The following is a 14,184-nucleotide window of genomic DNA, read 5'->3' as shown; positions in this document are numbered from 1 at the left end:
TATCCAGAATCAGGAAATCAAATACACAGGTGAAAAATATTGGTGACGACAGACAACTGTTCAGATACCTTGATAATATATATATATACCAAAATTTTGGCGATCTGAAAGCCAGCGCCCACTTGGGAATATTTCGTGGAAGTGTAACAAATAAGCCCCAATCTTAATTTCAAAAAGACCAAAACAGGGCATGGGAAAGTGATGAATGTAAATTCTATACTTTCTAATCTGATCTAAATTGCACTCGTTAGAAGCTCTGTTCTTGTACTATCGGTTCTAGAATCAACATCATTAGCTTTACCACTTTGCACATCAGATTTGGATGTTATAACTCCTGCAGTAGTCAATGGGGTATTACTTAAAGATACTAATTTATCCATTTTTTTCCTACTAGAAGATGATTCAGTGCCCGAGAGAATTCGTCTCAGCTGTGACTGCTGACAAACAATGCGACCTTTGTTCCATCCAGGAAAAGTAAAGGATGATGGGACATTATCCTGCAAGAATGAAATGGCAGCCTTTGCGATAGGGAAATCTTGGGCTTCTGTGCTTTTCTCCATGTGACCCCGGCTGCTTAAATGGGAAAACATATCAATGTTAGAAGAAAGCACTAGCAGGTGATCTAAATTCAGGTACAGGATATAGCCCCCCCTTTTTTTCTGATAAAAAGAAATGCAGATCAATGCACCTTCCACCCATATTCATAACTAAGATGGATCAGATGCGAACCTATTATGCACAATTTTTACCACCTTATTTCTAACTCCAATGGTTAAAAAACTCAGGTGTGTGTGGTGCAGAAAATAAATAAGATCAAGTTTTTAGAGGCAAAAGCAACTTACACCACAACAACTGTTGCAAGCTCAGGAAGATCATTGCCGGTCCTGGACATTTCATGCATATTGTTCAGCCAAACTGATAGTGCTGTTAATGCACCACCTTCCGACATCCTGGAAGACAATTAAGTCTTAGATTTTACATAATTCATTGAAGATAAAAAATGCATATAACCTCAATTTTGGAGGCTAAGAAAAATAGAGTTCTCAACACTGAGGGGGGTTTGAATATGATAGGTAAAGGAAATATCTATTCTACCATTACTCCAAATTCTAGAGCTATAGGGAGATACTCACAATCTCCTCTAACAGAATTATAACAAACTCATTCTAGAATCTTCCTAAACTATTATCCATATTTATCTATTATTGTTAAAAGACAAATAAAGGATAATGGACCTAAGAGTGCACAACTCTATTGGCCCATAATAATATTCGTAACAATACTATCCCCATCGAAAATCAACCTTGTCCTCAAGGTTGGGCATGGGCATAGATCTTGACTTCAAGTGGCCGAAAAGGAAAAGGTTGTTGGCCTCAGTGACGAGTTCAAAACAACAAAATGGAGTGAATGGTGAGTTTAAAAGGAAAAAAAATGAAATAGGGGTGGGTTTAGAAAAAAAACACGTGAGTGAATTTGCTTTGTTGGTGGGCTTGTTTGGGCCCTGCCAATGATAACCCTCAAGGGTTATCAACAAATGTGAAAGTCAAGAGGGTTGGGTTTGCGACCTGCGCCACAGAGCAGGCAATGAGAGCTGTGATTGAAGCTCAGACCCACGCCAGCCATGGTGGTGGTGGAGGTGGTGGTTTCGGTGGATACAATCACGGTAGCGGTGGATATGGTGGTGGGTGTGGCGGCGAACGTCGACACCAATGACAGATAGAGCAAGAGGTCGAGGGGCGATGACGAGAATGGCAGGTCCAAGAAGGATCGCGACAAAGACAGAGAGAGAGACCGTGACCACAAACGTTCCTCTAGCCATCACAGGAGCAAGAGGGAGAGAGACGGAGAGAGGAAAAACAGGGTTGTCGGCAAGGGAGGGAGGTGGGAAGCAGCCATGGGAGGCGGAGCCGGCATGCTGGTCTAAGTGGCTGCCACTGCGATGGAAGGAGGTGGGAAGCAGCCATGGGAAGCGGGGTCGGCATGGGTGTGTCTGGTGGTGGTGACTTAGGAGAAGTGGGTGCAGGAGTGAGCACAACAAGGCAATCGAGGATGGAGTCAAGCTTGCTATTCAAAATGCTTTGGGCCTGGGAAAATATGGTGTAGTTCTGGGATAAGGTGGTAAAGCCCTGGGTGAGGCGGTTCACCACTTCCTCTAGGCGATCAATGGTGTGGCGGGTAGTATGCTCCGGCATGGTGACTGTGGGCAGAGCAGGTTGGAGGCAGGTCAGACCAATTGATAGGTAAAGGGGATAAAGATAATATTTCTGATTGTTCATTGATATCCTTTCATGGTGATTACATAGTATATATAGGAAGATACTCATAATTTCCTCTAACAGAATTATAACAAACTCATTCTAGAATCTCCCTAAACTATTATCCATATTTATCTATTATTGTTAAAAGACAAATAAAGGATAATGGACCTAAGAGTGCACAACTCTATTGGCCCATAATAATATTTGTAACAGAATATGTTTCCTGAGAAATTAAAAAGGCTAATTCCAGAATCCCCTGAATTGAAAGCTGAGGATTCTATTTGTCAATTGCCTCAACACCGAGGGAGGTTAGTATATGTTTTCCTTCATTAAATAATAAATGTTTAAAACAAAATTGATTGCCACTATACCTGTGTACATCCACAGACCACACAAGTTTACTTTTACGAAAAAGTTCAGGGAACAGCCCTCGCTTTGATGCTTCATTGAGCACTCTAGCAGCCCTTTCTCTCTGGAACATCCACCAAAGAGCTTCTAACAGTGCATTGTAGAACCTCATTCCCAATCCACACCCTTCAGAATTGAGTTTGTCAAAGACATACTCCACAATCTGCCAATTAGACTCATCATCAAAATCTCCCTTGATCATTTGTCCAATTCCTTGATGAATATCCGACACCCTCATCGTGATCATCTCATCAATCAAATTATAGGCATCATTTAACCTGAAACCAGCAAATTAGGGAGGTAAGCTCAAATAGAAGTAAAATGCAATTAATAGGTGATAAAGTCAAATCAAAGGTTCAGAGTTTGGCCTTTACTTGACACAAGAATGAGATAGCAATTAGAAAAAATAAATAAATAAAAAAGATTTCCCCCCGAAATGGAATGTTTTAAATTATAGGGATTGAAAGGAAAAGTTGTTGCATGTTTGCAACTTTAGGGACCAAAAGGATAATTAAACCTTAATTTTATTTACTTATTTATTTATTTTGGTTACTAAGGTATGACCTAGTATGGAGAGAGAGATGATAGGCTAACTGTTATTGTGAAGTAAATGGCTTGGCTAGGATTCATCCCATGATCATGTAGTCCCCAAAATGGACTTGATGCCACTAAGCTAAGGCTGTTAGGAAATTTTAAATTTTAGACTGTCAAAACAAATTCTAGCACACTCACATTACTAGGACAGCATTACTAACTAAGAGCACACTGGAAGTGTTCCTATGGAGCTTATCTTATCATATAAGCACTTTATTGGTTTTTTATTAAGCTTATAAAAATGACTTACAACACTCCTATAAGCTTTTTTTAGCTTATTTCAATAAGCATCACCATGAAATCTATCAAAATAAGCTAATTAAATAAGTGCTAAATTGAGTTTTTTTAACTAAATGTGCCCTAACATGAGTTCAGTGATACAAGCACACTAGAAAATGATGTCATAGCATGTATCAATTGAATGTTTGAATGCAAAACCATATTTTTCCATGAAGTTCTCCAGTACCGTCATTTTCAGGGACCAGCTGCCACAATTTAATTTCAAAATTGCGAATTGGTAAATCACACCATCTATACTAAGCAAAGTAAAATTCATATACAATTAACACCACACTAATAGAACAATGCATGAAAATCCCCTACCATGTAAAGATGCTGAATAATAATGTACAAATCACTGCAGAAACATTATTGAGTTTGCTATACATAACAAAGCAAAAAAGTTAATTGTAGAGGTAGAATGTATTGGGATGTGGAGGAGGAAGTTACTATGATGATAGGTAACCCCCATAGTTAATAGAATAATTAGTTAGTTAGCTGCAAGGGCAATTGAAGAAATAAGGCATGTTGCCTATAAATAAGAAAAGGGGTTGAGAGGGAGATTTTATCTAGTGATTTGAGAAGAAATTCAAGTTGTTGTGGGAGAGTCCAGGCCTCTTGAAAGTCCTGGGAATCATTTGTACTCTTCTCTATTAATAGAAACTTTTCTTTCTATGATTCTGATCCAGTTTATATCAACTGGTAGTATCAAAGCTCACTTGATCCAGAGGGAGAAGTATGGTGTGGTCAATAATGAAAGCAAGAATGAAGATCCCTCTGTTCTCAGGTGAGTATACCTATGGGTGGGCCACCAGAACGAAAAGATATTTTCAGATTGAAGTAGACCAAAAAGGGGGGAAGCAGCTACAGAGAGGGGCAAACTCTGAATTGGTTTTAACAGTGGAACTCCAACACCCCCAAGGCCACATGGGGCAGCATTCAAGATTGTTAAAATTAGGATGTTTCAACCATCCATGATCCAGAACCTTGATGAAATCTTGTTGGATTTGACCAAGGAAGAGGTGAGGACAAGGCCGAAGCTGCCCTCTAATGGATCACTATCAGCAGTGATGGACTTGGTGCAACTCATAGATGAAGGATCTTTGATGCAAGAAGACCAAAGGGAAGATGAAATCTTGAAGGAAGGGGGAGGAACCAAACTAGAGAAAAGAAATGGAAGAGGCAAATGGGCTAATCGATGGAGACAAGAATGCAAGGGAAAACAATCCAAGCAGGTGGCTGCATGAACAAGCAGAGGTGGGAAGAACAAGTGAAAGCAGCGGAGGTTAGGGGTTTAATGATCAACCCATCATCACTGATAGAGCCACAACATTCAGGTTCTGCCATGGAGAGAGATGGGTCATCAACAAAGGCTAAATTCTGGAACTTGTGCATCTAAGCTTCCCCTGACCAAACCACCATACCTTGGTGCTTGGACAGTGGCTGATGCTATGTTGGAGTTAGAGACAAGAATGAAAATCGGTATTGCACCTTAATTCCAGAACTGCAACAAGCATAGAGAAAAATCAAGATGTGGAGATGAGGTAGAACTACTGGGCCCAACACAAAGGTAGATCAGGCTAGCTGCGAAAGGAAAGGGTGGCCAAGATCCGCATCTTCAAATTAGAAACATTGTGGGTGAGGAAAGGGAAAGGGCAGGAATTACAAAAGGCTTGTCAATATTTTGACAAAATTGATCAGTCCAAGACCATTAAAGTTGTTTGAGATCCTGCCTCGATTAGTGATATTGCCAAATTAACATACATAAGTGGAGGACAACCCTCACCTTACAAACCGGTTTTGTAGAGTTGAGTTAGGCCCAAATCCTGAATTCTGATATGACATCAGAGCCTATTCTAGCGATTGTTGTTGGACCTATCATCCCACTCGCTATTGGGCCGTAGCAAGTTCTCTCCCACCACTAATGAGATAGGCCCAATGAGAAGAGAAATTGGTAAAGGCTAAATTATTTTTCTTATCTAACAATTCTAACCCAACATAAGGAAGGGGAGGGCAACACTAACAATCGTACAATTTGCAATGGGGGAGGCATAAGCACTGTTACAAGGTCAAAAGGGCATTTACATATTTATGTTTGACCCAGGAGGAATCAGAGCTATTTTCGGTATTTTGGGATTACAGTGGTAGAGTAAGCACACTTACATATTGTGTTTGATCCAGTAGGAATCAAAGCTATTTTGGGACTGCAATGGTGGGGTTGGCTTGCTTCCAACAGTTGGGACCCCAATGGCATATGGTTTCAGCTTCCAAAGTCTATTCACCTTGAGGACAAGGTGAAACTTTAGGGGAGAGTATTCATAGGTAATCCCCAGAGTTAGTAGAATAATTAGTTAGGGAGATAGTAATTGGGACAGGGATAATTTGAGAAATAAGGAATGTTGTCTATAAATAAGTAAAGGGGTTGAGACTTGAGAGGGAGATTTTATCTTGTGAATTGAGAGAAAATTCAGATTACTGTGGGAGAGTCCAGGTCTCTCGAAAGTCCAGGGAATCACTTGTAATCAGATTATAGGAATCATTATGGAAACTTTTCTTCCTATAATTCTGTTCCAGTTTGGCAGTTTCTATCAGAAGAGATGCAAATTGTAGCTAAATAAAAATCTATAAAGATTGTGGTATAAATGAACCATACTAGAAAATTGTATGGAACTTCAAGATCTGAAATTCATAATATAAAAAAGGCTAATAGATCCAATCGTGTGATTTCATATTAATTGCATCTGGTATTGGTCACATGAGTTTATTCAATATTCCTATGATCAAAAACAGGGGAAAAGAGTCATGCTTCAAATAATGAGCCAAAAAAAATCCTTGCACTTGCACTGATAATTTGTTTCTTTTTAGTCCAATCTCAGTCTCAGACTCACACAAACAAATAACACAATGTACTGGAGTTGGGTTTTTTGTTTTCTTTTTTGCTGAATAATGTACTGGAGTTGGTGTCATTATTACTCAGCTGTTACTTGGTCCAATATTGAATTCAGTTATTTTCACGATTCTATTAGTTTAAAATGCATGAGATCATTATAACTTTACACTCAGATCAGAAAGTAGCACACCAATAATTTTAAAATAACAGAGAAAGCATTGCAAATTTGCAATATAATAAAATAACACTGACCTGTCATTCTTGGCGTAAAGAGCTAGCATCAGGCAGTAGCACATGACACTGGGCAGTATTCCTGAAGCTTTGATTTCTTGGAACTGCTCCTCACTCTCATCAACAAGACCAGCGGAGCAGTATACGCTTAACACCACTTCAAGTGTCAGCTCATTAGGTTCACAATTTGCTTTTTCCATTTCAACATAAGATTTTACAGCCTCTTCATACTGACCTCCTTGCCTAAAAGCTTTGATCACACCATTGAATGAATGCACATCCCGTTTTAAACCAGACTCATTCATCCTGGATAAAATTGCTTCTGCTTCTTTGTACAGTCCCCCCCTTGCAAATGCATGAATGAATGAATTGTAGGTCTCAACAGTTGGGTTGCTTCCAACTTCATTCATAGTGTTAAACACAACAAGAGCCTCTTCATACAGTGCAGCCTGCCCAAACGCTTCAATCACCCCAGTATAAGCCTTGGAACTCGGCACTATTCCTTTCTCGTTCATATGCAGTAAAATTTTCTTGGCATCTTCATAGAGCCCTCCCTTCCCACAAGCAAATATCAAGCCCTCATAAGTCTCCATGTTCGGCTCAACATTCTCCTCCACCATGTCATGAAACAAAGTAACCACCTCCTTAAAGTAGCCACCCTCCCCAAATACCTGTATGAGAATGTTATAAGTCCCCGCATCAGGGTCCGTGTTGCTCACTTTCATCTCAAGAAAAATATCGCGAACATCATCATACCTCCCATGCTTCCCATACAAATTCAACAAAACACTATACGTGGCCGCGTTCGCCACACACCCCGCAGCCTGCATCTGCCTAAACACGTCCATCGCCTCTTTGATAGACCCCAACTCAGCATAAGCCTCTAACAAAACATTATAAGAAGTAATATCCGGCAAATTACCCCCGGACTCCATCTCCCTAAGAAGCTCCGAAACCTTCTCAAGCCTATTCAACTTCCCAAACGTCTGAACAAGATAACTATAAGTATTAATATCAGGAACAATCCCACTCTCATTCATAGTCCTAAACACCATTTCAGCCTCATCACCTAACCCCCTATGAGCACAAGCACCAAGCAAAGTATTGTAAGTAATAACATCAGGCTGAATCCCTTCATGCCTCATTTCAGCGAACAACCCTAACAAGCCTTCCCAATCCAACCCACCCCTAGCACAAGCATTAATCACAGTGTTGTAAGTCAAAATACTCGGCGAGACCCTCTCCTGCTTCATTCCGTTGAGGAGTTCGAGCGAGGCGTGGAACTGGCCGTTGCGGCCGTAGGCGTTGATGACGGCGGTGTAGACGTAGACAGTGCGAGCGACGCCGTTCGATGGCATTTCGTCGAACACCTCGCGGCACTTGTCGAGGAGGCCCTCTCGGCCCAATAGCGTGATCATGATGGTGTATATGTGCTCATTGGGCTTGCACCATATCTGGCGCTGCATGTACTTGAAGAGGCGGAGGGAGCGCTGCCAATCGCCACGCTGAGCGAACTCCTTGAAGACGAGGGCGAAGTCGTTAAGGGAGAGCTTGTTCTTGAAGGGGTCGAGGCACCGAGCGATGCTGCCACGTGGCGGCAGCGCGGTGATGCGGTTGATTAGGGTTTCGACGTCGTAGCTGTACTTTCCTTTCTCAACTGCCACCGAGGGGTTTATGGGGATGAGGACATTGGGCTTTCCCGCACGTGCTTGGAGTTGGAGCCTGCGTCTCGGGGACGGTGTGAAGTTAGTGAAGAAGAGTTGGCGGAGGGTGGTGGTTGGGGTGAGGGAGAAAGGGGAAGGGTGGGGTACAGAGAGAGAGGGTGAAAGCGTAATTGTCATTTTCTGCGACGCTGTCGTTTTGAGAAGTTAGTTAGAAAAATGGTTACGCAGTGGCATGGTGTTGTTGAACGCAGAGTGTGGTGGAATGAATGGGAAATGGAGGTGGTGGAAGAAGATGGAGTCTGTAACAGAATGGAGGAAAGGACACGTGGTGTTCTTTGTGGATAACGGTCATGGGGAAGTAATGTAATCGGGTTATTTCACCTGAACAAGCCCAATTCTAATTTGCCGGTGGAGCCCACTGAAAACGGGTTCGGGTTGAAGTAGGGCCCGTTTTGAACCGGGTTTGGTTATCCGGAGCATTTGGCGGTAACGGATTTTTAAACGACCTTCAAGCGGGAGAAATGTACTGAAGCTTTGATTTTTTGTTTTTCTTTAATGGAGTTCTCCTTTTTTAATCAAATTTTTTTATCTATAAAATTTAAATTTGAGATCTTATTTAAAATGATAAAATTCAGTACCACTTGAACCAATGATTTCTTAATATTTTTATCAATTTATTCTCATGTGTGTTTGATTTATCTATTTACAAATGTGTACTAAAAAAACAACTTTAAAAAAATTTGATATCCTCATGAAAAATACACATGGGATAATTGTAGCATAACTTAAATATTACAATACATAATGTAAAATTATTAAAGAAAGACATCAAATGTCAAATTCATTGTTGGGTTGGATTGATCATTAAATAAAAATAGTTATAAGTCAAACTAAACATCAGTGATTGGACATTATATATTTTTAATATTCACAACTTGAATCACACAATTCCATTTTTTTGGTTCATATATTCATGTGGAAATTTTAACACTATTTTCATCTTTCAAATGGATTATTATAATTCAAAATTTCGAGAATAAGCTTGAAAGTAAATTTATAGAATATGAACCATATATCTTTCGAGTCAAACATAAGTGTATTTAAAATGCACACATTAGTGAAAACAGCATAATAGCATGCTTAAATAAATTTTTCAAAAGATTCAACAAGATATTTGTAAGCGAGGACTTGAGTAAATTTAAAAACACTAGATTGAATATTTACCAAAAATATAGGATGCAAACAGCTTTCTCAGCATGTTAGGCATTGGGAATGGAAACATTATCCTGTAATAGAAAGTGTGAATTTTGTCCAATAATTAGAACAAATCCTTACATGGACGGATGAAGATGGGGTTAGGCAAGGGCTTGAGCCCCTCCCCTTGCGGGGTCAACCTACTGATGAGTGATACCTAAACTAAATTTGAAGAGAAGTATTTTTTTACTTTAAGGTTATGATTGATAAAATTAACTAAAAATTTAAAAGTTAGTTAAAAGCTAAAAAATTAATTTATTAATATACAAGTGTTTAACAAAACTATCTCTTGAAGTAATTGAAAACTATAAAATAACAAAAAAATTATTTAAAAAAAGATAATCAGAAAATTTGATGAATATATTAAAGATAAAAATTAAATAAAATATATTTTAAAAAATAGAAGATAGAAATTAGTATAAAAAAATACTACTTAAAAAAAAAGGCTAAAATCTACTTAAAAAAAACTTGTTTAAAGAATAGTTAAATAAGTTTTTTACCTAGCAAGAAAAAAAATATCTTGTTAAACATAACATAAATGAGAAAATTATATATTAGGTATTTCTGTCTTTAATATATAATTTTTTTTTAATAAATGTGATATTTTTTTCTTTATAAAATTAAGAGAAAATATATTTTTGTTGGTGAACCTAAAGTTTGTGTTTTAGTTTCTTTACCTTTAGGTCGGTCTTGCTCCCTTGGCAATTCTCATGTACATAGATAAACACTTTTATGTTAATTAATGTCAAATTAATTATCTCTGTCATTGTTATAATGATTAAGCTTAGTTACTGAAAAATTAGTTGCGTTGGTTGTTGTTATGGTGATTATTAAGGTGATAATTGAAATAAAATTGTGTAAACTAATTGTTTTTGTTGTTTTTATGATAATGATTAAGATTATTATCATTTAAAATAAAATTTAATTTCAATTTTGTGTATAGAAATTGTAAATATTTCTTAAAAAACCATTACTTATTAAAAAATAAACATTTAAATAATTATAAATGAAAAAAAAAAACCCTTTTAATAGGTTTCTAAACCTGTCATGAACAAATCACACTATTATCACATAAGCACACAACAACGTCACAAGACTTTTGTGCTTTGCATGCATTATTTGAATGGCGATTTTATATATATTATTATACTTAAAAAAACATTACTTAAAATAATTGAAGCTATTGTCGAGTTTATTTAATTGTATAATTAATTGAAACGAAAAAGTTTATTTAATTGTATATTAAAAATCACTTGTGTTTTTAGAGTAGTAGTTATGAAAGTTTTACTTAATTTATCTATGAATAATATTATCTTCACATACATTTTAGTGTAAAATTATACTCTTGTGATAATAACATTATTTATATAATTGACTAAAATTTATTGAAGATCACTAATTTTAACATATTTCACAGAAGATTATTAGATGAGAAGACCTGTTAAAATTAATATTTTTAAATAAATTTTAGTTAATTATAAAGAAAAGATAAAAAAGACCAATAAGATATGAGTTGATTGAATAAAGTGAGTATTATAAATTTCCATGTATTCATCTCCTACAAATAAAAAAAAATAAACAAAAATGTCAAAGAGAATGTCATTAACACTTCTCAATTCATTTAGGATAAATAAATGCTAAATGCACATATATAGCAATTTATTAGGCACTGTGATTTGGAATGTTAGTCTAATCATGTTGTTTCTGATTTAATGTGTGTTTTGAAAAAACAATTGAATCCAACACCAACTAACTTTTAGATGAAAATTATAACATAATTACTTTAAAAATTTTAGAAACGCCTAATTTTTTCATTCACATAGTTTTAATTTTAATCTAAACACACCTCTTGGTCATGTAAATATTTTTTATATGAGTTGAATAGAAATTTTTTACCTCGGGGTATTTTTTAAAAATTATCAAATGAGAACGCTTTTTTTTAATTAATTATTATTTAAGAATAAGTCATAAAAGTAATTAAGACTTTGTAAATGGTAAATATTATATCACTTCTACACGAAATTATAAAGATTGATCATTTCTATTTACAAAATCACAACTACTTTTACTATTTATCTTTAAATAAAAATTAATTCAAAAAGTATTTTCATTTAATAATTTTTTCAAAAAATACCCGAAATGATAAAAGAGGTTGAAATAGTGAACTAAAGAATGAAGATGGTATTGCATTGTAGGCTTGTAGCAATGAGGACATTTAGAGTGGAGAAGCCAATTAAGTGATCTAGTCTGGACCATTATTTACAACGTTTAGATTGATTTAAGATGTAAAATTTTATTCTACACCTCACACATCACATACCTTTCCCAACCTTCCACACACTTTCTCTCAGTCGTTCGTTGCCAACAATTTTCAGATCCGTGTTTAAGATTTGTTTTTTTTTTTAAATTCTATTTTCTCGATCTGTGATCTACAATTAAGACTTGTATCTCAACTGCTTTTGATTTGATCTAATCTCGTAGTTTGGGTCTTACGAACACAACCTTCATTGTTATAGCTTCTTGATTTTTATCACGCTTAGAATTTGAAGAGTGAGATTAATTAGAAAAACTTGTATGCATTTTGTGTTGATCGATGAGTCTAATTATGATGTTGTTTATTTGTGTTATGTTGTGGAATAATTGGGTCATCGTTGTCGGAGAAATAACCGATGACGATAGCGTATGTAGGAAAGTGACGGAGGTGTTGTCGAAGACTATGGGGAGGAAGATGATATAGAAGAAGGAAGAAAGGAAGGGAAAGTTTCGATGAGGGAAAGTGTATAATAAAATTATGCATATAGATTCATTTGAAGGCTATAAATAGTGGTCCACGGAAGAACATTCACTTTGCTTCTTCATGCTAAGACGTTGTTTGTAGCAATGGACCACACTTTTCTAGGTTGAAATGAAAATAATTTTTCAAACACAAAGAGAGGTCACCCACCGTGGCCTCCGAAATACCACTGTCCAACTATCAATTACATTTCCCAAGGCACCACTTAACTTTCCCAATGAATATTAAATTGTTTTTAAAAATAATAGATTATCGTTGTAATAATAAGTTTAAGAATAATATAATATCGTTGTAATGATAAGTTTTACAATAAATAGTCATTTTTGTATTGGATGTGTAATTCTCTTATAAGTGTGTCTTTGATGATGAAAATATAAAATTTAGTCTCCAAAAGTGTAAAAAATACGATAAATATATTTGGTTGTTTCAGTCATCGTTAATAAAATAGTCTACGTGACACAGAAGGACGAATTTGTCACTGAAATTATTATCAACGTTATCATATCGAATTGTCAGCATAGGGGCATATTTATTATATACTATTTTTTTTTTACTTTTCATTTTCCCATTCCCCTGACAAATGCATCTCTGAAATATGAAAATATAAAATTTAGTTCCCGAAAGTGTAAAAAGTGTGACAAATATATTTGGACATTAATAATAGATTGTGACTAATTATTATAATTTGAAAAAATTTTATATTGCGACAATTTTTTTTAACAAACTCATAAATTAAATTGAGTCTAAAAGAAAAAAGAATATTAGTTTTATAAACTCGTAAATAACTTTTTTATACTCTCATGCTTGATGAAAGGTTTAAGTATAAAAAAAAATGTTTATTGTAAAAGCATTATAGTTAAATTAGATCCATGGATAATTTTTAGGAAAAATTACAATTAGAATGACACTTTTAATTTGTAAAAAATATTCTCCTCCTTGAAATGATTTTTTTAGGTTATGATTTTTAAAATGATCAGTTAATAAAAAATAATTGTGTATGATATAAAAATAATAATTTAAAAATCAACAAATTTTTATTATAATTTGTAATTTGATGTCATTGCATATACTAGTAGACATTCATATTTTATTATGAAAAAATTATAACAAACAAATAAATAAATAGTGTTTGATTAAACAAAAACAGAGATTTTCCTATCATTTTAAAGTATTTTTTTTGTTTTGATAGCATTTATTTGAGAGTTAACAACTAAATGATTGATTTTTTTTTTTGTAATTGAAGAAGAGTAAGAAGAATTTGCCAAAGTAATAAAAGTTCACTTCCATTGATAATATTTTGTCACAATCATTATAAATTTTTCAAAATTATAATAATGAGTTAAAATTTACTATTAATATTTGTCGCATTTTTTACACTTTCGGAGATTAAATTTTGTATTTTTATCTTTTAGGGACGTATTTGTCGATGAAGTGTAAGATGAAAAGTAAAAAAATATTATATGACAAATATGTCCTTATGCTGTCAATTAGAGACGACCACATTAAACATCATTTTAGTGAGAAATTCGTCTCTCTATGTCAGGTAGAGTATTTTATTAATGCCATATATATTAGTCGTATGTTTTACATTTTCGGTGACTAAATTTTGTATTTTCATTTTGAGGGATGCATTTGTCAGTGAATGAATTACACATTCATTTACCCTTAATTTTTTCTGTTAAGATTATGATATTAGGTTTATATATAGATGTTAGGATGAAAAACTTAACCTAAATAGGAAGTCACCATCTTAAGTGAGAGAAATCATGTAAAGGAGAAATTTGAAAGTTGGTCCAACTTGATTTAAAAATA

The 14,184-nt window shown here is 35.2% G+C and overlaps 1 protein-coding gene across 2 annotated transcripts; it reads right to left on the bottom strand.

Moving 5' to 3' along the window:
• On the bottom strand, positions 1-8,678 carry LOC114393326 (pentatricopeptide repeat-containing protein At1g74850, chloroplastic-like). Of its 2 annotated transcripts, none has more exons than XM_028354618.1 (4): positions 6,682-8,678; positions 2,630-2,944; positions 843-950; positions 1-573 (listed from the first exon to the last, which is right to left on the bottom strand). In XM_028354618.1, the coding sequence occupies exons 1-4, from the start codon at positions 8,499-8,501 to the stop codon at positions 234-236; spliced, it is 2,583 nt and encodes an 860-aa protein (XP_028210419.1). In that variant the 5' UTR covers positions 8,502-8,678; the 3' UTR covers positions 1-233. The 2 variants fall into 2 exon arrangements, with proteins under 2 accessions (XP_028210419.1, XP_028210420.1); XM_028354619.1 differs by having other exon boundaries at positions 1-570.
• Between the last annotated feature and the right edge of the window lie 5,506 nt (positions 8,679-14,184).

Source organism: Glycine soja, chromosome 17 (assembly GCF_004193775.1).
Source record: "Glycine soja cultivar W05 chromosome 17, ASM419377v2, whole genome shotgun sequence".
Taxonomy (NCBI): domain Eukaryota; kingdom Viridiplantae; phylum Streptophyta; class Magnoliopsida; order Fabales; family Fabaceae; genus Glycine; species Glycine soja.
This window is presented reverse-complemented; position numbering and strand designations above follow the sequence as displayed.